This window comes from Camelus dromedarius, chromosome 3 (genome assembly GCF_036321535.1).
Source record: "Camelus dromedarius isolate mCamDro1 chromosome 3, mCamDro1.pat, whole genome shotgun sequence".
In the NCBI taxonomy this organism is placed as follows: domain Eukaryota; kingdom Metazoa; phylum Chordata; class Mammalia; order Artiodactyla; family Camelidae; genus Camelus; species Camelus dromedarius.
The window spans coordinates 33915806-33940025 of record NC_087438.1 but is presented as its reverse complement, the minus strand read 5'-3'; the positions used below and the strand labels follow the sequence as shown (position 1 = coordinate 33940025).

The 24220-nt window shown below is 36.2% G+C and overlaps 1 protein-coding gene across 1 annotated transcript in view; it reads right to left on the bottom strand.

Annotated features, from left to right (window-relative positions):
• The window catches only part of ITGA1 (integrin subunit alpha 1), a 153171-nt gene that overhangs the window by 17111 nt on the left and 111840 nt on the right, over nucleotides 1-24220 (bottom strand). The window contains exons 15-24 of the mRNA XM_010974354.3: nucleotides 23211-23341; nucleotides 19362-19528; nucleotides 17856-17992; nucleotides 15662-15772; nucleotides 13608-13817; nucleotides 12297-12377; nucleotides 7881-7957; nucleotides 5197-5286; nucleotides 3731-3833; nucleotides 587-700 (exon numbers count right to left, since the gene is read on the bottom strand). Coding sequence (XP_010972656.1) covers nucleotides 587-700; nucleotides 3731-3833; nucleotides 5197-5286; nucleotides 7881-7957; nucleotides 12297-12377; nucleotides 13608-13817; nucleotides 15662-15772; nucleotides 17856-17992; nucleotides 19362-19528; nucleotides 23211-23341 — 1221 coding nt within the window. The remainder of the gene's footprint in view (nucleotides 1-586; nucleotides 701-3730; nucleotides 3834-5196; nucleotides 5287-7880; nucleotides 7958-12296; nucleotides 12378-13607; nucleotides 13818-15661; nucleotides 15773-17855; nucleotides 17993-19361; nucleotides 19529-23210; nucleotides 23342-24220) is intronic.

The following is a 24220-nucleotide window of genomic DNA, read 5'->3' as shown; positions in this document are numbered from 1 at the left end:
GACCTTATTTGAAAACAGGGTCATTGCAGATGTAATTAAATGAAGGATTTCCAGATGAGATCACTCTGAATTTAGGTCAGGCTCTAAATCCACTGATGAGTGTGTTTTAGGAGACAGAAAAGCAGAAGACACTGAAACACAGGGAAGATGGCCCTGTGAAGACAGAGGCAGTGGTAGGAGTGATGCTGTCACATGCTAAGGAACGCCAAGGGCTGACATCGGCCTCCAGAAGTTAGGAGAGAGGCATGGAACGGACTGTCCCTCGGAGACTCCAGAGGGAGCCAACCTTAATTTTAGACTTTTGGCCTTCAGAACTGGGAGAGAATACATTTCTGTTGTTTTCAGCCACCCAGTCTGGGGTAACTTGTTACCATAGCAGCTATGCAGAATGAATACAGTTACTAAATAACCAGTGGCAGGCGGTAGTAGTTAGTAGTAGTGAAAGTCATAATGCATTTGTCTAAATGCCACTCCAGGTTACTTTGGTAAAGGCTCTTGATCACAAGTGGCACGCAGAACAAAAGGCTTTAGATACAAGTTGGAGAAGATAACATAACGACGTAATTCCGAAGCACACATGACTCACGTCAGAAGATGACCATCCACTTGGGTACAGTACAGGAGAATGATCTGATGTCATGTTGGGGAATGAAATTGACAGCTTCAGTTCTGGCATTGGAAAGTGTCCGGTCTTTCTAATCTACAAGGGAAAAAAAGAAAGGTAATTCTTTCTTCCTCTTTCAACAGCATTTTTCTGCCTTATATTGGATTCTGGTTCTTAACTGATGAATTAAGTTGTATAATATTTTGCATCCCAAAATAAATGCAGAGGGCTTACGGCACTGTTCAGGGAATTGGCATAATTAAATAAGCAAAAAATAAAGATGTTTAACGGTCAGTGATTATACGCATCAGCTACAATCATATATTGTTCCTTCATCCTCCCAAAATCAGGGTTAATTTTTTTCAGTTTACCATGCTCATTGTCTGTTCCAGCATATCAGTCTTCCTGAAGGTGGAAATGAGGGAGACCGTTTACCTAATTCACTCAGAACAGGTGAGCATATTTTCCTTTGCCTCACCCAGCTTGCTATAATTCCGAGCCCACAAAATTATTTCTCACCCCAGTTAGATGAGCTCTGCCACCAAGGTACAGGCAAACCAGACACTCATCTGCTTCTCTTCACAATCCTGTGCCCACCTAGGGTCGTGGCGCTGGCTGTTGATAATCCAGTCCTGTGAGAATCAGACTGATTCTCATTTCAATTGCCATTGCTTTTATCCAGTAACCTAAAATTCTCACTTGACATCACATCATGCCACCAATAGTGAGTGCGGCTCACAGGGGAGGAAAGCTGGGCGGGATGGAATTCAGCAGGAAGCTAGATTCCCTATGCAGAAGCCCTCCCTTGCTTAGAAGAGATGCAACTGAACTGGAGCCACCCGGTGATGTGCCCTCCCTCCCCACCATCATCTCCAGCCCTCAGCCTTCCCCCTGGCCTCCCTGGGCTGAATCCTTAAGTCAGCGGGGTGCTCCTTAATATACAGAGACAGATACCAGGGAATCCAACTCACCTACCTACCTGAGCCTTCCAGACTGAGAGCTACTCAGATCTGGAGCTGTTCTCTGTGCTTGCTGAGGATTAAACTCTGGAGATCCCTGTCCAGCTGTGCCTGGCCTCTTAACTATGCTCCCCACTTCTTACCTGCTTATTGTAGTGTGCCCTGGGCTTGCCTGGCATGGCCTCCCAGCCTAATTCCACCTGTTTCTTGATATTGAGTCATAAATTGTGTATTCTGTAATGCACACTTATTTTTTTCTGATTGAAAACAATGTTCCTTATAGAAACATTGAAAAATATTGAAAAACAGAAAGTTTTCCACATTTCCACTATATTGGTAAAATTTTAGTGTACAAATTACCTTTTATATTTGTATACGCATATCATAAAGTTTGTATCATATAAAATACAAAATTTGGCATCCCATTTGTAAAGTTTATTACGTCACGGCATCTTTCCATAAACCTAGGGATTCTTTGAGAATATGAATTTCATTAGCCACTGAGTGACAACCACCACATCAATATTTATTGTTGACCATGTTCTAGGCCCTGTGCTAACTTTGTTACTTGCATTGTTTTTAACCCTGTTAACAGCCCTATGAGGTAGATTCTCTTATTATCCCTGTTTTATCTATGCGGAAATAAGTTTAGAATAAGAATAAAATCTTCCAAGATCTCAGAGCTAGTAAATAGCAAAATTAGGGTTTTGTAAACTCCAAAATGTGCCCTCTGAACTACTGTAACAGCTGTCTCCCCATTGAATAACTGATAATTTAAGCAAATTCATGTTGTTAAGCTTTTAAGTTTTGCCCAGGTTTTAATTTTTAAATTACCATAAACAACATTGCTAAGAGTATCTCTGAGCATTATTGTACCACCAATAATTTCCTATGGTAAATTCCTAGCAGTAAAATTATTGGGTCCCACCTGAAAAAAAAAATTTCTTTTTTTAATCCCATTACTCCAATTTTAGATTTTACCCTAGCAAAACAGGCAGAGATACAAAAGATATATGCTGAGGGATATTCTTAACAATGTTATTTACATCAGCATTATTTATAATAGTTTGAGAGCACCTGTTTCAAGTCTGGACCCTAGAAGGTGACAATTCATGAAGATCTACCACATTCAAAGTCCCTCCCTCCTCTCCTCTCTTTCCTTCTTCTCTTCCTCCCTTCCTTTCTTCCCATTTTTCCCTTGTCATTTGCTGAATTCTCTACACGAGGGAAAGCAAATGGGATGAGAAAAACCTGGTAGCCTAAATTTCAAAAATGTATCCCAGTAGTAGAGTGACTGGCATTCATACTAACGTAAGTTGTCATAGGCAGTTCAGCAAAGGGCACAAATAAAAATAATGAAATGTTCTTGAGAGTATACATTTATTTCCATTTTGTAAGAGAATTTCCTTTTTCATCATTGGCAATTTCAAGAGGCTGAGACCATCTTCACCTATAATAATGTCGCATTATTTCATACTCTTGAATACAGATTTAAATCCATAATTTAAATTGGACTTTCGTTTACTCGAGTAACATTAACTTGAGTCTGTGTCTGCGAGTAGGCATTACCTAAAATGACAGCCTTGCTCAATTCCATAATTGTTTACTATAATGGTTAGAAAAAGTTTGCTTTGAAGGGTTCATAAAGAAAAATAAATGATGTAATAGAAACATCACTTAATGAGGTGGTAGTGGAAACATCAGTTAAGTTATGCTATAATACATTTGAGAGATAGCAAGGAGCAGAATGAGATACAAATTTATTTTTGAGTAAAGAAAATTATTACCAAGACAATGTGAAATAATCAATTTCTGAAATAGTCAGATTATTTTAAAAAGCACTTTTTCAGTCATACTGAAAAAAATAAATGCAAATAAAGTCTCCAGATTTATAGGTAGTGTCTACTTGCTTCCCTAGTTTATTTTTTCCAGGAAGTCATTCTAATAAAGTGTGTCCTATAAGGAAATTAGAGACTTGGGCCTTTAAATTTGCTTCCAAGTATAATTATCATCAATTTAAACAAAACTCTTTTAAAGTAGCAAAATTATAAAGAAAAATATGATGGAATTGAAAAAATATGTTTCTATGTGTCTGTTAATACTTTTATATAACTTATAAACTTACAAATAGCTCATTTACAACACTAACATAGAGGAAATTTCTTACCAAGTAGAAGATATTAATTTCATTTCCAATGTCCTCAGTAGAAGTAATAACTTCAGGGACTGTCTCATTGGCCGCAATTGAAATATGGTATTCACTTGCAGAGCTTGAAAGAATTAATTGGAAGAAGAAAAGTAAAACGCAACAAAATTTAACTTCTACTTGACCTCATTCTTTTTCTTTCTTCATATCAGGTAATTCCACACAACAAATACTTATAGAGGTTTCAAATCAAAGGCAAATTCTTTTACCCTGAAACCTAAAGTTAAACCTTTAAGAGGATGAGAAAGACTATAATTTAATTCAGTAGCCACTGATGCTTATTTAGCTTTAAAAAGCTAAAATATGCATAGTTTTTAATGTAAAAGTTTCATCATTACCAAGTTAAAAGTTTCCATAAATTTGCTAACATTGTTAACATTTGGTATTTTCAATTGTGCTGAATTTTAAATAGATTTAAAAAATCTGTTGCCTTTTCACAATTTTAAGTCTTATATTTACTGCTAAACTTAAAAGTTCAATCTTTCCCATAAACTTCTCCATGTTCTTTGGATGAACTTGGTAGAATGAAATGTAATATTAACATATTTAAAAGCAGCACTTAGGTTACAAGAAGACAAATAAAAAGTATTTCTGTGTTTGCCAAAATTTGATTTAAAATAAATGAAAACTTCTTGGGAAAAGTCACTGTACCAAGAGAAGAGGAAGCAGCAAGATAGAAAACAGCCAGTAGAATTAAAGGCTAAGAAAGACAAGCAAAATTTACATGTATACCCAATAGTTCTCTCATTTTTTTCAGTCTGTTGTTGGTAAAAGGGAAGTGCCAGAGAAAATAAATTAATAAAACGTCAAGACTTTTAGACTAAACTTGCCACAAATTCTTGTAGTTTTTGTACATTGCACAACCTTATTAGCAAAAGCCTAGAGTCCTGCTTATGCAAGTTTGCTAACATGATTGGTGTTCGGATAGATCAGAAGTTCTTAGGAAAAAGGATGATTTACGAGCAGTGAAAGAAATAAATAGTTCTTGTCAATAAACAATGATTTAATCTCGTATGACCAGAATGGGCAGGCTAATGAGATCCCAGCAGGATGCAAATGAGAGCCAGGGAATACTCGGGTGACCTCTAAGAACACTGCCTTTTGTGATGGATGTCTGGGTCTTCAGCTTGCATTCAGGAGTTATAACCGGACTGCGAATACAATCTGGTATCATTGGCATGTCACAGTCTACATTATTTAGGATGCTGGTTCTCAAACATTAGACTGCATGACAGTTACCTACAAGGTTTAACACAGATTTCAGCCCCAGCCCCAGAATTTCTGATTCTGTATGCCTGGGCTGGGGCCAGAGAATTTGTCTGTCTAACAAGTTCCCAGGCGATCCTGATGCCCTTGGCCAGGGACCACAATCTGAGAACCCCTGGGTTACAGAAAAGCATCAACATGAAAGTGCACTTTTCTCCTACCTGTAAAACTGGAGTCCAGCTTCATATTTTACAGGGATAGAAACGTTTACTTCATTGTCAAAAAGGGATTCAGGCGGCTCCTCACTGTCACTAGAAAATACACAGCATGTTCAGACCAATCATTAAACCATTGACTACTGAGAGACCTTTCTAAGCAATTGAATGAGAAGCTTATTTTGGCAATTAAATAAAGGCACAAAAAAGGATGGAGTTCTTGATTTGTTTAAAAAAATTCAGGGTGGAGAGTGAGACTAGAGATGGGTATTCTTCCTGAGGCGATTGTGAAATGCAGCCAGGGTTGGAAACCACACAATCTGGTATGAGGTCAAACCTCTGCGTGAATAATGGTAAGTATCCTTGGGTCGATTGTTAGAAACACAGACTATTGGGCTTCTCTCCTAGAAAACATAGGATTTAGCAGGTCTGAGCATGACTTAGCATGAATTTGTATTACAAATCACACAGAGATTCTTATTTATCACAGATGAGGTCCTTTTTTTATTTTTAAATAAAAAAAAGTTAATTAATTTTTGGCAGGGGGAGGTAACTAGATTTCTCTTTTTAATTTTGGAAGAGGGACTAGGGATCGAACCCAGGACCTCATGCGTGCTAAGTATATACTCTACCACTTGAGCTACACCCTCCACCACAGCTGAAGTCCTTGTAAAGAGACAAAACTAGGATCACACAGCTGAGAGTAACTCTACAATCTCTGTCTTCTCACTTAATAGTCCTTCCATGCCTGGTGCTTGACGCTTATGCTATTTGTTAAGCACTTATTTATTCCCCTGAGCTTAGTCAACATTTCAATGACATACTATGTAAATATATGCATATATGTGTATATGCACGTATACACATACATGTATCTCATACTCTCCTGAGTTCAAAACAAAGCACGTACAAGTGATGTGACAGTCACCACCCTGGCTCTGCGGCCAGAGCGCATGAAATTGCTCTTGGACATTGACCCACTTTGGGAAAGTTATTTAATCTCTCTGTGCTTTGGTTTCTTCATCTACAAAATGGAGATTTTATCATTAAATTATTAATGATGATAAATGAGTAAAAATACAAAACACTTAACATTGTACCTAAGACACTGTAGAAATAATAAGCATTAGCTTTCATTATTATTATTATACATACCCCTCCACCAGGTGACCGAGGACTTAGCATTTTGTCTCAGAGAATGGGCAAAGAGTACCTTTTAATGGGTCTGCTTATTCCCAAGTGTATTAAGTGGCTTGGGGTGGGGCAGTGAAGGCAGCCCCGTGACATGGGTTATAAATACATGTGTGGCTGGGCTTTTGCTGCTAATGGTCCCTGTCCCTCCTACCCATTCCACACTGCAGCCAACTTAATCTTCCTAAGAAACAGCTCTGTACATATGACTGCACCTCTCAAAGCCTTTCCTGTCTCCTCAGGGCCTGTTCAATTAATAAAAGATACCTCATTTTGAAATTCAATAGTCCCCATAACCAGGTAAGATGTGCATTCCCTGTTTATCTTCCATTACTCCTTTATGAATTCTCTATATTTGCACTAAATGGATTACCCAATTTTCCCCCAAGTAGATTTACCTTTGAGTTTTGGCACAAGCTGTATGTTTTGCCTGAAATGTTCTACCAACCTTTCTGAATTGCTACCCATTCTTTAAGGTCCTTCTCCATTTGGGTTCTCATTGCCAAGTAGATATAACTTCACCCATTAAGTCTCTGATACATGGCTTATATTTCTCTAGTGACTGTTCCTTGCCCTATCCTGTATTACAATAAATACTAGTCTCAGTTCCCTACTGTGATTTTCACTCCATGATGAGGTTTGTGCCCTTATTAATTTTATTAATTTTATATTCCCTAAGTGACAAATTCAATATCTTGTCCATAGCAGATGTTAAGTAAATATTTGTTGAATTGAACTGAATTAAGCATACAGAATTAACTCATCCATCAATTAATTTTCTCATTTATTCACTCACTTTACATTTATTTAGTAATTATTAGATATGAGTAATTATTAAACACTTTACATTTATTTATTAATTATTTGATATGAGGCACTGTTTTTTTTTTTGTTTGTTTTTTACTGGGGAATAAAGTAACAGATGATAAAACTTTATCTCAAGTTCTTACCTTATGGTTCAGTGGATGGTTACACTTAGAAGAAAGTTACACTTAGAAGAAAGCGCTATTCCAATTTCCTTATTAGACTTTTGCTATTTTTCATTTGTGTATTCTATGCCATCTTTCAGAAGCTGTGACTGATTTGAATAAAATTGATTAAACTACAAAAGGGTATCATAAAGCTTTAAGTCCCTCTAATGATTCAGTTGACCTTGATGGTCAGCCAGTAAAAGTTCTTAAATTAGCAAAGCCTATAAAATTTTAAATGAATTTAAATGCAATCTGGCAGATATAAATGATATGTGATTATAATATGTTTTATAGCTCATAGAACCAATGGTTTAATCCAGTTTGGTGTATCATTTCTGTTAAATATATTTTAAAAATTTTGCTAATTATTCACAAGGACGTTTTTGTGAAGCAAAGGGGTTCACTGCCTTCTACTTCTATTCATCTCATAAAATCTGTAAGAAGTTCCAGTGAGTCTATAAAACAAAATATTCTAAATACATGAAAGAAATCATATACACATATACTTATGCACGCATATAAACCAACCTTGTTGCACTTGAATGAATGATCACATTTTCCATGAGATAAGACGTGTTAAACTGAAATAATATTTTGAACGTTACCTATAAAATAAAATGTTTTTAGTTTAGTAACAGATAAGGAAATAAAGTATAATGTTTGTTTTGATTAAAATAGTAAATTATATAAATGATATTTTATTACAATACCAGTCTACCAGACCATAATCATAAACAATATAATTATGAAATTGTCATAATTAAAGCTTCTTTAAAATGGAAACTTCAAGTACCAGCAACCATTCATACATATTCCTTATGAAATAGAGCAAAAACATACTTGGTTCCATTGACTTGATAGTATAAAAATGGTGTGGACTGTTAAGGAATAAAAAAACAGTATAAAACAAATAAAAGGCTTGGCTATTTAGAATCGAGTAAACTATAATAAACATAATTTAAAAAGCAGTGGGTTTTGTTTACAAATTGCATAGTGAAAATCAATACCTAAGAAAAACTGGAAAATGTTTTTGTATTACTGACACTGATTCAGGTAACCCACTTTCGAGAAACTATGCTTGAGTACATGAATTATGTAATTCATGATTCTTTATAAATACCACCAGGCAGACCAAAAACTAGATTGCTTGTTTGAAGAAATATGTTATCAGCCACATAACAATGTGTACAAACCCAATACTGTGCTAACTGAGTGTTTCGGAATTTGGGCTAGCAAAATTGAGAGTACATTATCCACTGTACAGTGAATAAACACTACTTAAAACTTAACTTTGTGATTAAGTGCTAAACAGGACAAGGTTTGATACTGAAAGCTCTTTTAATCAATTTAGGCACCATTTATAGAAGGGATGACTAGAACTCATGGGGCTTAAGATTTGCATGGTTGTACTATATTATGGAGTGTGGAATTTTCTCTTGTATTCTCTTATCCCACATATTTTTTGAGTTACATTAAAAAAAAAGTAGTTCTAAGAATCTGTAGGTTGGCAATTTTCTTTTTGCTTTGAAACAGTAATCACAATTCTAATAGATTGCCCTTCTTGGGGAGTGATGGAAATGTTAGCTATCTTGATTGTGGTAGTGGTTTCACTGGTGTATACATCTATCAAAATTCATCAAAGTGTGCATCTGAAATATGTGTAATTTACTGTACAGGAACAATAAAAGTGTTAAAAGAGTTCAACCAAAAGTGTGATGAGAATGGAAGGGACACTTTTTTACTGTATATGTTTTTATATATTTAAAAATTATTGAACCATATGAATGTATTCCATATTCAAAAACAAATAAAACATTTAAAGTAAAAGAAAAACAAAACAAAACAAAAAACAATTCCAGTAGAAGATTTATTGGAGGGGTGTGGAGCTTGAACTATAATATACAAAGGGTCAAACTGCTGGCATCTCTCAGTGAGCTCCTTTTTCCCTGACTGTCCTTAGCCTTCTGACTGTCCTGGACATTAGTCTTGGCATTCCAGATGAGTCTTGTGATGGAGGGAAGAGATGGCAGAGAAGTGGGCTGAAGAAGCTGCCTTTGCATATTGACCTGATCCTGAAATGCTGACACTACAAATCTAGATCTGGAAACTGAAATATACTCTAAATGTAAAGTCAATGTAAACATTATTTGTACATTATCTTCCCATCTCTCTATTGATGATGAGACACTTTGATTTAAGCCTTTACCTTAAGCATCAAGAAACAGCTAAAGAAAGGAAGAAATAGTTAAGAAATTACTAAGATTTCAATTAATGCCTCCAACGATTGGGATATAACATGGGGTATATCATTATTCTTTAGGAAATGCAGATAATGCCATGGTTAATTGAAGTGGTCAGAGGAAGGAGGTGACATGAGCTGACATTCCTTACTTCCACATCAAATTAGAGGAATTATGAATGTATTTTTTTCAAGTGTGATGTGTATTTTATAGATTTATAGGGAAGAAATGCACTTTCACAGTGTATTTCATTTGGGATAGCCACAAAACAGACTTTATGATGGGGTTCCAGAAGTAAATTAGTACACTGAGGTAGTTCCATACGCTAAAATGAACATAGAAAAGATTTACTGACTTTAACAATAATTACTGTGATTCATAGTTAGGTTCCTAAGTCACTAGTAACCATGCCACATGTGTTAAAGGGAAAGGCTTTTTTGAACTCTCATTTGCAAAAAGAAGAGCTAAAAGATTTCATTATAGACAATCTATCATTAAAGATTTCACATAGCTAGGCATCTGCCATTTCCAGATGTCCAAGCCAGTGTTTTTCAGCTTTTTAGAATGTATGTTAAAGATGTCAGGGATCTATTTTGAAGTCTTATATTATAAAATATGATAATATAAGGAAGTTGAAACAACTACAAAATATTTTTGAAGGTAATTTAAGATCTAAATAAATGGAAATACATCCCATGGTCATGGGTCAGAAGACGCAATATTTGTAGATGGTAACCCTTCCCAAATAGGTCTACAGATTTAATGTAATCCCCATCAAACTCCCAGCTGGCCTTTTTTTTTTTCCCACATAATGACAAGCTGATTCTAAAATACAAATGGAAATACAAGGGGCCTGGATAGCCAAACAATTTTTAAAAAGAAAATATAGTTTAAAAACTTACATTTCCTGATTTCAAAACTTACAACAAAGCTATGGTAATCAAAACAGTGTGGTATGGTCATAAAGATAGACATATAGCTCAATGAAATACAATTAAGATTTGAGAGATAAACCCATATGTTTATGGTCAACTGATTTTTCAATAAGAGTGCCAAAATTCAATTGGGGAATGAATAGTCTTTTCAATAAATGATATGGGACAACTGTATATCCACAATTAAAGAATGAAGTTAGACTCTTTACTTACACCATATAAATAAGTTCATCAAAATGGATCACAGATCTAAATACAAGAGCTAAAACCATAAACTTCTTGGAAGAAAATATAAGAGAAAATCTTCATGACCTTGGGTTAGGCAAAATCTTTCTAGACATGATACCAAAAGTATGAATGACAAAAGAATAAATAAATAAATTGGACTTCATCAAAATAAACACTTTTGTGCTACAAACAACACTATCAAGAAAGTGAAAATTCAACTTACAGAATAGAAGAAAATATTTGCAAATTATATTTCTGATAATAGACTTGCGTGTAGAATATATAAAGATCTCTTACAATTTAATAATAAAAAAAGATATCCCAATTAAAAGGTAGGTAAAGGGTCTGTATTCAGACATTTCTCCAAAAAAAATACTCATGACCAATAAGCACATGAAAAGATTTAACATCAATAGCCATTAGGCAATTGCAAATCAAAACCACAATGAGATACTACTTCACACCTACTAGGATGGCTAAAAAAAAAGACAGGTTGTAACAATGTAGAGAAATTGGAATCATCATACACTGTTAGTAGGAATGTAAAATGGTGCAGCCACTTTGGAAAACAGTTTTGCAGTTCCCCAAAATGTTACACATAGTTACCAGATAACCTAGCAATTCCACCTCTAGGTTTATACCCAAGAAAACGGAAAACGTGTCTATATCAAACCTGTACACAAATATTCATAGAAGTATTATTTATAGTAGTCAAATAATGGAAATAACTCAAAATGATAAATCAACTGATAACTCATCAACTGATAAATGAGTAAGTAAAATATGCTATATCCATACAATGGAATATTATTTGGAAATTTAAAAAAATGAATGACTGATAAATGGATGAACCTTGAAAACATTATGCTAAGTGAAAGAAGCCAGTCACAAAAGATCACATATTGCATGATTCCACTTGTATGCAATGCCAGAATAGGCAAATCCTCAGAGAAAGAAAGTAGGTTAGTGGTTGCCTAGGGTAAAGGGGAGTGGTGCTACTGAGGAAAAAAGAACAGTAACTGGTGATGTGTACAGGGTTTCTTCTGGGGATGTGAAAATGTTCTAAGATCAACTGTGGTCATGGTTGCACAATTTACAATATGGTAAGTATACTAAAACCCATTGAATGGTACACTTTAACTGAGTGAATTGTATGGTATGTGAATTATATCTCAATGAGGTCATAATTTTAAAAAAGAGAAATGAAAGTAGAGTTTCCATAAAAAATTCTAAACCAACCAGTCCATAAGATTCTTTTTCCTACAGGCCAGAAAAGCCTACTCCACAGGAGACTCCAATACCAGAATTTCCCATTTCCCTTTTGTCAGATAAGTTATCTAGAATAAATTCTTAATTTTGTCTTAGTGATTGAATTTGACTTATGCAATAATTGCCTTTTGATTCCAAGATCTCAAAATTTTGAATTCAATCTTCTTCATCTCCATCATCCTCGACTACCATTAGAAAAATTTATATATTTGGCTTTGATCGTATTATTTTTTGTATCCAATTGCCACATGTATTTTCCATAATCTGCTTACCATTTCTCCTCTTCTCAGGAAAGGATATCCAACTTTACATGTGACATTATGCTTGGATTCACAACTGTCTTTTTGGATAGCCTGGGAAGGGAATGTAAACAGAGTTAGAGCAGATGCGCAGGTGAAATACTTGAGCTTGATTTTCTAGAGTTTTCCCAGCCACGCCTTAGATTCTGCCTTACTAAGATTTTTTTCTCACTTTACTTGGGAGAGTCACACCAACCCGTCTAGATCTTCCACTGAAAAATGGGAGTATTAACAGCATTGACCCCACAGAGTGATTACTGCCACTATTAATACTATTGTTATTGGTAACAAAAGTAGAAGAGGGGCTTTGTTGATTTTACAGCTCTGCCTCTCTGCCAAGGCCAGGAAGTCAGCTGAAGAAGATACAGACAAAAAAAATTTTTTTTAAATATAGTACACTTTCCTGAGGAAAATTCAGTGGTAATATTTTCCCAGTATCACTTTGCATATTTGAATTTTTAATTAACATTCTTTACTGAATCTAAAATATATGGTAGTAATATAGCCTATTTTAGTATCATGTCCCTAAGTGATATCCCAATAAATGGGAGAGAAATATCAGTGAAAATCCGAATTTACAGAACTAGACAATTAAAGTTTTAATAGTAAATATGTAAGTATATTTGCTTTTAGTATGAATTACATATATTACTAATTCATATAAATATGTACAGCATTTTAATTCAGGGGAATTCACTCAGAGGTCAGAATTAAAAGCAAAGTTCAAATTTGGAAGTACTAATTAATCCTGAATAGCGTCTTGATGCACCTATGTTATCGCCAAAATAAAAAAAAAGTCAGTCATGACAATGAGACATAGCTATTTATTACAACTCTCTTGCCATTGTAAGGATTTTGCATAGAAAGTGGGAAATAGTATCTTGATTTTTCTGCATGTAAATATTTTGTCGTCCAGCACACGTATTACGCTCTCTTTGCACCTCTGTTAAACTCGTTTGACTTTGAGTGTTATGTTTATGTTTTTCTTGACTCAGTCTCAGTTTCAGTGGTGTAAGGCCTCTGTGAAGCACACAGTTTTGGGACATCAGCGATCCTTTTTTCATCCTGAATCCAAGAAGAGTCATACACCTCTAAAGAAATATATCAGAATGAAAGCTTAGAAAAAAACCTTGGCACTTTCACCATAGTGAGTACTAATTTTGCATAAAATACTTCCTATGCTTCTAAAATCAGTGTAATAAAAAGAATTAGTTCAATAGTATGAAAAGTAGGTTCAAAGAGTGATTATTACAAGAATAAATAAATATAAAACTAAAAGTTTACCTCGATTCCTGAAAAAATTAGATTTGGAGAATAATTCACTATAGTTCTGGTGTTATAGGCACTGTCCTTTTTATTTTTGACTGTAAGGCTAACATTGAACTTATCATTGTGGGACTTGACAATAAGTAGGCCCTTTTCTGTGGTGGATACATCCAGGGTGAGGTCTGAGATACATTTTTCCTTGTTTCCACAATCTTTGGCAAAGGGAATCTGAAATGGTCACAGAAGAGCAGTTTTCAAAATTCAGCTAAGCATTATTGAAAATTACCTATGAACTTGCATAAAAGAAATGACATATTGCCAAAATAAGTCAAGTGAGTTGTAAAGAGATCAGATTTCACTGCAGGAATCATAAGGAGTGCTTTATTTATTTATTTTTTTTAATATTTGTTCCTATAATTTATAAGGGAAAAGAAAAATCTTTCACTTCTGGATACAAATTCTTCCAGTCCTTTAAGGAATGCACAGTTTTCACAGATGTTTTTCACTGGCTTTGGTCTGCCAGAGTAGAAAAGTTTTGCAAAAAATCCAGTCAAATACTCTCAGATTCAAAGCTGTGAAAGAACACGGTCACACTCAACTCTGATTATGAGACTTTCTCTTATCAACTCCTTAGAAAAGTAATGGAGCTCAGTCAACAGGGTAGAAAATGATCAAGCCACCTACCTGGGAGCTTCCTTAACTCTTCTACAGCTTTAAGTCCCTCCTGCTTATCCAGTCCATCACCAAGACAGTCCATTCTACCTCTCTTCTAAATAATTCCCCCATCTCTCCTTGCTTCTCCATTTCCACCACCACCTCTAGTCCAGCCTCCCTTATTTCCTCTCTGAACTAAAGCAACAGCTTCCTAACTGGTCTCCCATACCTACTCTTGATTCCTTCCAATTATTCTCTGCCTTGCAGCTTAAGTCAGCCTTAAAAAAAGAAAAGAAAAGAAAAGAAAAGAAAAGAAATCCAGAGCTATCACCGAACCAATTAAAGCCTTCAATAGCATTCCACTGCCCTTCAAAAAAGCTTAAAATGTGTGCAGTGTTACAAATCCTGCCTGTGCCTCCCCCTCATCCCACATCACCTTCCATGCTTGCTCTTCAACTTTAGCCTACACTAGTGAGTTGAGTTTAGTTCCTTTTATGCTTCAGAACTTTTGCACATATCCCTCTGCCCAGAACATCACTCCTTCCACTCCTCTAAATAGGATGCAACATCTTCCTATGCTTTCAGTCTCAACTTCAATGTCACAACTTCAGGGAATGCCTCTCGACACCTCAGCCTAGCAGAAGTTCCTATAGAGGACTGAAGTTCTTCTCCAGAGCACACAGTTCAACTACTACCTAATACCTTTTTCCTAGGCTAGACTGTAAGCTCTGTTGCTTTAAGACACTCAGTGGATGTATTTGGAAGGGAGGAAGGGAAAGCAGAAGATAGGTGCAGGGGGAAAAGTAATTCCCCATCCCCAGTGTTTCCTCTATTGGTGCCACACTTGCTACCACATCCCTCTAACCACTGACTCTTTCTCAGGGTTGGGACAGTAGACTCTGAATTTGGAAACAGAAACTAGGTGAACACAGCTCACAGCTTTCTGTCTTTTCTACACTTGGGGCAGTGGTGTGCCCATGGGAAGCATACATCCACTTCTCCATTCTGCAAGTTTTACAGGGTGGGCCTGTGGCAAGGCCTGAGATAGCTGAGCCCTGCTGATGACCTGTTTGGTTGCTTGTGGTCTAAGCCTGGCTCAGTTGGAGGACACCCATTATACCTAAACTATATCCTGCAACCATCATTGACTTGTCATAAAAGGGAGTTCCAATTGGCCAACGCTTGTCTTTCTTTCAACTGTTCCTAAATTCAGGAGAGATAAAAATAGGTGTCATTTGTAAGTTCCTTTACACTCCAACAATAGGAAGTTAGAAGAATTGGGAAAAGTTTAGAAGAGACTAATTTTTTAATTAATATAATTGATTTAGGCTTGTGTGTGTGCATCTATTTATGTTTTTCAGGTTTTCTCCTAACACACTCACAAATAGGTATTCTGAATTAAAAAAAATTGGACTTACATATTCATGTACTGAATTTGGTAGAGAATCATCAAGAACAGGCCCATTTTCTGGATCGGTAAGATTAAAATCCAAGGTTATTCTCAAAGAGTCTCGAAAATCATGCTTGTCCTAGAGGTTAAAACATAAAACATATCATTGGTATCACATTTATTGGATGTTCTGAACTTGTTACAGCTTCCTTGTTCTGCCCCTGTGGGTCAGGCTCATTGGACTCTCTTGGGCACCTGACCTGACATATGACTTGATCAGGCTTTGGCTTCACCAGAGAGAGACTTCCCTTCTGCCTTGAAAAGAGACACTGATGAAAAGCAGAGGCTTCCGACTATGACCAGAGGACTCACCTCCAGCTCCTCAGACAGGCTTGCTGGAATGATGGATACATTGAACTTGGCCATTCAGGATTACCACTCCAAGCTGCTTGCCTAACAATAATGCTTCTCTTGAGACCTTGAGCTAAAAATCACTATGTAAAACTTCTTGGAAGTCTCTCAACTTCAAGAGAGCATCCTTTCTTTAAACTGAGTTTCATTTCATTAATATAATATATATTTTGGAGTTGTAAGAATTTTCTAATGTAAAATGATAAGGAAATAATGTGAATTCGATCAATCTTGTTTATACTATCATCAGTGACAGCCATAATTTATGGCATGTCCAGAATTATGAGCTTTGTACACATTACTGAGAATTATTTCAGCAATCCTTCAAGATGCATAACAATTACAATCTTTATATTACAGATAGAAAAACTGAGCCTCTAAGAGACTAAACCACTTTGTCAAAATTATTTGGAATGTGGGGAGGCTGGGAAAGAAATTCCATCCTGGCTGACTCCAGAACAAATGCTAAAGTATTCATTAAAATCTGGAATTTTGGAAATTTTGAAACTAGTTCACTCTTTTTAAGACCAGTGCCTAGATATAGCTAGATACTAATTTTTGGAGAAATACATACTACAGTGATTTTAGGTTGGAGGCACTGCCAAATCTGGTTTCATGCCTTTTCAAATTTTATACAAATTTTAACTCCTAGATATTCATTTCTGATGAAGCAAATAGGAAAAGAACTCCATTTTAATTTTTTTCTAATTATAGATTGATTTAATGGTGACAGAATAAGCTTAATTTGATATACATCATGGGAAATATTGACTTGAAAAATCACATGAATAAACACAGCATGCGTGACTTCCATCACTTTCCTGCCCCGAACTACAATATTTTCAAAATATGGAACATGAATACATACATAAAGGTACAGAAAGAAGTCAGAGGCTGGGGGAAACAGGACTGATTCCTTTAAAATTTCAAGGTCAGGTGCAAATGCCTGTTACTAAAATCAGTGTTTTCTCAATACATCCATTCTGCTTTTCTCTTCTTCTTCTCCTTCTCTTTCTTCTTTCTTCTTTCTTCTCTTCTTCTCTTCTTCTTCTCCTCCTCCTCCTCCTCCTCCTTCTTCTTCTTCTTTCTTTCTTCCTCTTCCTCTTCTTCTTCTTTTTTTTTTTTAGTATCATGTACATTTTAAGAAAATGTTTAAGAAACTCCTGCCCTTATTGGGGATGTTCCCCCCCTATAGAGTAACCCAATAAAATACTTTTAAAGTGGTTCAAACTGGCTTACCAGCCATCTCTAGAGATTAAAAATTTGCTTTCCAAGGATCCTTCATCAACTAAAATAGAAATTTAGGCATGCAAAGCCTATAGATGATAGAAAATACCAGATCTTTTTCCTTCAATTTAAAGTCAAAGAATGAAACACATAGTTCAATGGAGGAGAACAGACCCCAGAAAGCAAATGGCCCAAAAATCTCCCCTGAGGGCATTTGACCACTTATCCATAATTGGCAGAAAAGGCCCACAAAAGTTCAGTGATGCTTTCAAGTTGAAAGAAAAAAATGAACGAATGGAAGAAATGAAAATATGAACAAAATGCAAGGTCTCTATCAATTGGTGCACTGTGCCTTTTACTGTTCCATAATATATAGAGGTCTGACAACACACACAGGAAGATGAAAGATAGTTTTATGAAATTGCAAATTAGAAAATCAGACCTGTGGTTTTCTGATAATAGTGAGCAAAGTTTAATTCATGATATGCACTTTGAAATAAAACAATAAAATTGACCTGAAAATGAGACATCTATATCTCATTCTCGATTTGAAATAAGGCAGCTATTATACATGATTTACTTGCCAACATGTAGAAGGAATGCTTAGTGCATTCTGATTCTCGAACTGTGATGTTTCTTTGAATCTTTCTCTCTTGAGTTCCAGAGAAAAAACTCCGTGATATCTGTCTTAGAGAATCTAGTGTGACACGGTACTGCATATCTATAAAAGCAAAAAAAAAAAGTTGACAGAATTGTTTATTTGGGGTGATTTTCATATGATCCAGCTCATTAAATTAGTATTATAGAAAAATCTCCTGGGCAATCAGCTAAAAAAAAGTTATTCAGCATATCCACACTACCATAGTACAATGGGATTTTCAGTTAAGAAGGTAACCTCGAGGAACTCCACAGAACTGCTTTCTGAGTTCACAAGGCTTTTAATGTTTAATTACACTTATTTAAAATTGTATATGTATGTACACACACACACATCCCCTACATAGCCCCTAATCTCTTGACCGTGTCTAAGTGTACTGGGTTTTCACTTCTTTTCTTATTTTTTTAGTTTAGAAATGTTGGAACCCTGCTTAGAATATTGATTATGTTGTATTTCAAGAGATAAAAATATACATTAAGGGCATTTTAACCTATTTTATAAAAAATGTCATTTCAGATTGTGTTCAAAGGATATAATAAAATAAACTTAATAAATAAATTTAATAAAATAAGCGTATCACGATAATGAAAACATGCTAAACCTTACACTTTCCGTGAAGGCAACAATCTTTCTTGTTTGATTGCTTAATTACTACATAAAAATAAGACTTAAAATGTTGCATATGAAAATGTAAATTATCATTTTGCATTCCTATGACTCACATATCTTCAAGTCATGGGTTTGTTGCAGATCATAAATACGCACATATAGAGCAAACTAAGAAAAATAGATTTTAAGGATTAATGGTTTTTCTCATTCTGCTTATCCTGGGTTTGCAGAGTAAATTACTCTTTGGCAGCCAGTGGCCTTCATACTTCTGACTCCAGCATGTTTTAGTATCATTAAAAGCTGCTTTAGAAGTTGTAGAATGTAGGGAGGAGGGGGAGACCCTGGCTGACGTGATGCACCTGAGAACATACATGGAATCTCTCAAAAACCAGGGTCACCTTCTAACTGGAGCAAAGGGAACTCAGGAAGGTCGGGGTGGTGAGACTTTCAGCTCCTCTGCAGCACCGGTCTTACTGGACAGACTCCAGCTTCCAACTCTGTCTCTGAATTCTCTCTCCCTCTCTCTCTCTCTTTAGCACTTGGTTGTTCAGAATAAATAGGAGAGGCAGAGGGGAGATATGGAATCCAACTATGGAAGGCCATCAAATATAAGCAGGTATTTTTTGCTCCAGAATTTACTGGGCTCCATAACCTTTTCCTTCCACAGCAGAATTTTTTTTCAAGGCTCAACATGTTCACAGGGGCAAATGTGATGTGCAGATTCCTCTCATCGAGGTAATAAAATGTCGTACTGGATTTCATCCTGCTGGAGCAAATACAATGTCCTCCTACCCCGAAGCCCTTCCACATATATGACACTTACCGGCTTCATAAAGCACGTCTTCCTTGGATTTCAATTTCACATCAAAACACATGGTGGCATTTATGCATACTGTTTCCTTTCCCTCCACACGGCAGTTTTTCTTCTGAATATTCACTTTATTGGGTTCAAAATTCATGGTCACTTTAACTACAGCCACATCTCGGGACCTGCAAACACAGAAGTGATGGTGATCGCTCACACATTTCTACATTTGATGCCTGCCATCACTGGAGGAGTGTGAAGTGGGCGCATCAGCGGGATTCTTCTCTGTGTGTAGGACGCTCTCAGGACTCCTTTCTCTGGTGAATCTTTGATACAAAAGAGATTGTATCTGATGTTCTGAACACACCCAGGTTGTTCTGGAACCACGTCAGGCTTTGGGTTCTGAAGGGTGGCAGAATATCTCACCCTAAAATATAGGACTTCAGGACATGCTACCCTCCCCAAAACACACTGCTCTGGCATATTGATGCTTTTGAGTTGCAGGCACTTAAAATACAACAACTGCTGGGAGAGGCAGTTCAGAGTTTCTCTGACCTCCCTTACCTGCCTAAAGATAGAGCCTCCAAGAGGAACTCAGTTGTCATACATCTCCTCCCCACGAGTTTCATCAACCAGGGAAGACTGACACTTATCACAAGAGGAGTCTGAAGTGGATGCCACACCCAGACAAACTTTGCTATAAACCATCTTAACTCCCATGCATTCTTTCAAGGGTCTATTCATCTTCCCTAAAAATCATTTACTCTCCCCTAAAAGGCCTATGTCCCCTACCCCTTTCCCTATTAAGATGGTTTTTAAGTATGAATTCTAAGCTAGCTGGGGAGTCACTCATGTCCCCCTGGGCATCTCCCATGTATACCGGAGGGATACGTGTTAATAAACTTCTGTTGTGTTGTTGTTGTTGTTGTTGTTGTTGTTGTTGTTGTTGTTGTTAATCTGTGTTTTATTACAAGGGTCTCAGCCAAGAATTCAGAAGGGTAGAGGGGAAATTATTTTTCATCCTCATACAATTCATAGGCCAAAGATGTGTTTTGCCCGTGATAGAAAAGAGGTGAAATCAAGTGGCCAGGTGCAACCTCAGAATCCAAACCATATTTTCAGCACCTTCGAGTTTGTTCCCAATCTGGAAAGAGTTGAGAGGCCCCTGGACGACTTTTCTGCACTGTAACACTTGTCTGTTTTTCCTGTGGGTTCAGCCCTGCCCCTGCTTCTGGGAAGGAGGAGCAGATCAGCACCTGAAGCATGGCAACACGCTCTTTCTAATTCATTTAAACTTGAAATTAACCTTCATATTAACCTTCATAGCAAGACATACTATTATCTCTGTTTCATATGTGAGATAACCGAGGCTCTGAGAGATTAAGTATTTAACCTAAGGTCAAAAGCTGTCCAGAGTGTAAAACTGGGATTTAAACCCAGTTTTTTATAATTCCAAAGCCAATCCTGCAGTGAGAGCAGAGTAATCCAAAATTAGGCAAGAAGAGTGCATGGAGCCAGAGAATCAATCTGCCTTGTAACCAGACTGGCTCTTTAGAGCAAGGTATCTTGTGAATACAAAGTTCCTTGCTTATGCTTTTGCATTTGAAAAGAAAAATTTTATTTTTCTTTTACAATGATTTACTCATAGAAAATATGGAAACACAATGAAGGAAACAAAGGAAATACAAATCAGTTGTAATTCTGCTACTCAGCAATAATCACCATTCACACTGGTACACTAAGCACTTTTGTCTTTGCAGAAGAATATATATATATTCATATATATTCACATTTATATATATATACACACAGAGAGACCCACACATATACATGCATCTATACATATATATATACACACTGGCCCATATACATATGTAAACATACATACTTTAAAAACTTATAATATAATGAACAGCTTTCCAATACTTACATTCTTCTGAGAACATTATTTTTAATGGCAGTATACTGATCCAACATATGCATGAACCATAATCTATTTACTCAGTTCCCTCTTATTGGATATTTAATTTTTTTTAAATAGTTATTACCTGCAGCATGTGATCTCTAAAGATCATATATCTTTAACCACTGATTATATGTTTAAAAAATTTTAGGAGGTAAATTCCTTGTTAAAAAGTATGAACATTTTAAGGCTTTTTAAACACCTTAGTGACAAATACCTGCTAATGGGTTTTAGTTGCTTTACCCTTTTGCCAGCAACGAATGAGTGTGTCTAGTTCCCTGCTAGGAAGTCTGGCCCCTCCAGGCATGAGGCTGCCTTGACCACTCCCCACCCCACAGCTCCTCTCTGCCGGGCACAGATCTTTATAGCTTTGATGACTCAGCCTGTCCCACAGAATGGGGCTTTCATTATCTGCTCTCTGAATGCTGGGCGGGCCTCTGTTTATCACCCGCCATCCATATCCACTCTCAGTCCCTCCTTAAGCATTGCAAATCTTGGTCTTCATGCTGCAGTATGCTGGGTTAATCCATTTTGCTGGGTGATTACAGGGACCCAATTCTGTCACTTTGGCCCATTAATAATAAAGCCTTGATCAGAAGCAGGAAAGGCTCTGTTTTCAGAGCTTTGTAAGAAGCCCTTGAAACAAAACTAGAGAATAAAAACTGCCTTTAAAACATATATGTATATATTTAATATAAGAAGGTGAATACAATAAATATTTGTGAGTAAAGATTATCCTAATGAATTAATCCAGGATTAACAGTTCAAACAAAACCTAAATGTACTAAATGTACTCTTTGTTCCTGACACTGGTGACTTCTGGTTTGGATCCTTGCTTTGGGTGGGCCCCCCACAAAGTCACAGTCGTTGCTGCCCGTATTCTTCCCTCCCAGGCATCACCGGTCAGTTTTCCTTGCCCTCTACTGTAAAGTTAAAAAAAAGTTTTTACCATAATGGTAAAGTTTTTACCATATCTGTGTATAGTTTGGTGCACAATTTTTAGTTGACTATTAGTTCTTAAGCATTATCTTAAATTCTGATAAAGTCACCTATTTTCAAGTTTCTGTTGTCACCTCACAATTTTCTTTACTATCCTACATACATTTTTGGAAAAAGACCATCTGAATTGTATTAAACCAATGATTAATTTGAAAGAATCAACATGTGGACTTTCCATCAAGGGACATGGCATCAATACATTATTCAAATTTACTAAATCCTTCCTTTATATGTCTTAACAAAGCTAGTAATATTTTTCAAAATTATCACATACATTTCTCATTAAGGTTATTCTTGATTTTTTTTTTTTAGTTACCTTTTCTTCAAACAGAACCCTTTTTCGAAATTGTATCTTTTTAACTGGTTTACAAGTTGGTTATTAATGTTATTAATTAATAGATTATTATTTTACTAATCAATCAAAACATTAATAAATGGCATTAATAAATGTATCTAACCATTGATGAAGGTTTTACAATTGACTGAAATTCATTGGGGATGTAGGCATTTTAAAGGCTGAGAAAAAGTATTATTGTAGATGCTTCTTTGCTTGACTAACAATATAAACACAATCAGACAATGATGCACAATTGTCTAACTCTTTGTATTAGGTAAATGAATGAAGAGTCAGTTACCCCTAAAAGTTCGTAAGCAACTTAAATTTAGGGAAACTTTCTTGTCTATGTATCTCCTTTATGAGGCCCTCTTTTCCCCTATGACTCCCCCCAAACAGAATACTTACCTTAATGCCAGCCACATAATAGATACCGCAGCTTAAGAGTTGATTCTACTTGTTCCTTTAATATGGTTTTTTAATTTTTAAGATGTATCAACTTCTCCATATTCCCAAACTGCATAATTTTTATCTGACTGGGGAATTAATTGGGTGTTATTGAAATACTTACCAGAAGAGGGCAGCACCACCAAGGCCCCCAATAGTGACATCGGTCAGACCGTCACCATTTAAATCCATTTCTCCGTGGATAGACTGGCCAAAAAATTTCAGTGTCTCGCCATCTCCCCCTGATGGGATACGCTGTGAAAAACCCCAGCAGAGAGTTTTTATGTCAGAAGAGTCTCTTCAATAATAGTTTCAAATAAATCTGAGAACTTGGATTGGTTAACAATTAAAATTAGCGATCTTTTGGAAGCCTGCCCAATAGGCCCCTCATGTGGAGACAAGAGGAATTACTCAGATGTTCCCAAAGGATATTCTTTTTATAGTTCAGACAAAATCATTTCAGGGTTAGTGACACCAGAGAGAGGGGAAAAATTATATAACGTCATCTTGTCTAACCCTCAAGGAAAACATTATGAGTAATTGGCTCTGCTTTCTAGTTCCTGTCGAATTCCATGACACAGAGATACTTAAACATACTGGAAACACACCCTACAAGCAAGAGAGGGAGTAGAAAATAGTCCTAGGGTCAATTGGAGGTTCACTGAACTTTGAAGCTGGGGATAAATAATACATTCCATCAAATACATTTTTCAATATGCATTCTTTACTGTCTGCCAAAAATGGTCCTGAAAGTCAAGAGCATAAGAGACTCAATTTCATTCACATGTATCCACAATGTTGGGAAGGCACACGTGAACATGGAGTTCTCGAAGACTGAGTTGTGCCCCTTATCGTGCACCATTAGTTTGACCACTGTGCTTCCTGACTTAGCTTAGGTTCAAGCTGATAATATTTTAATAGAACGCGATGGCAGGGAGATTGGACTGATAGGCCCTTCTAACCTTGGGATCTCCTTATCCTCCTGTTTTCCACTTAAATATCATAAAGTAAGAAGCAAGATAGGCCAAATGGAAACATTTTTCATGCTTAAATGTCTGTGGCTCATTGGAAAGAATTTCTTTATTTTTTCAACAAAGAAATCAGGAGATATCTGCGCCATGGCTTCTGGAGGAC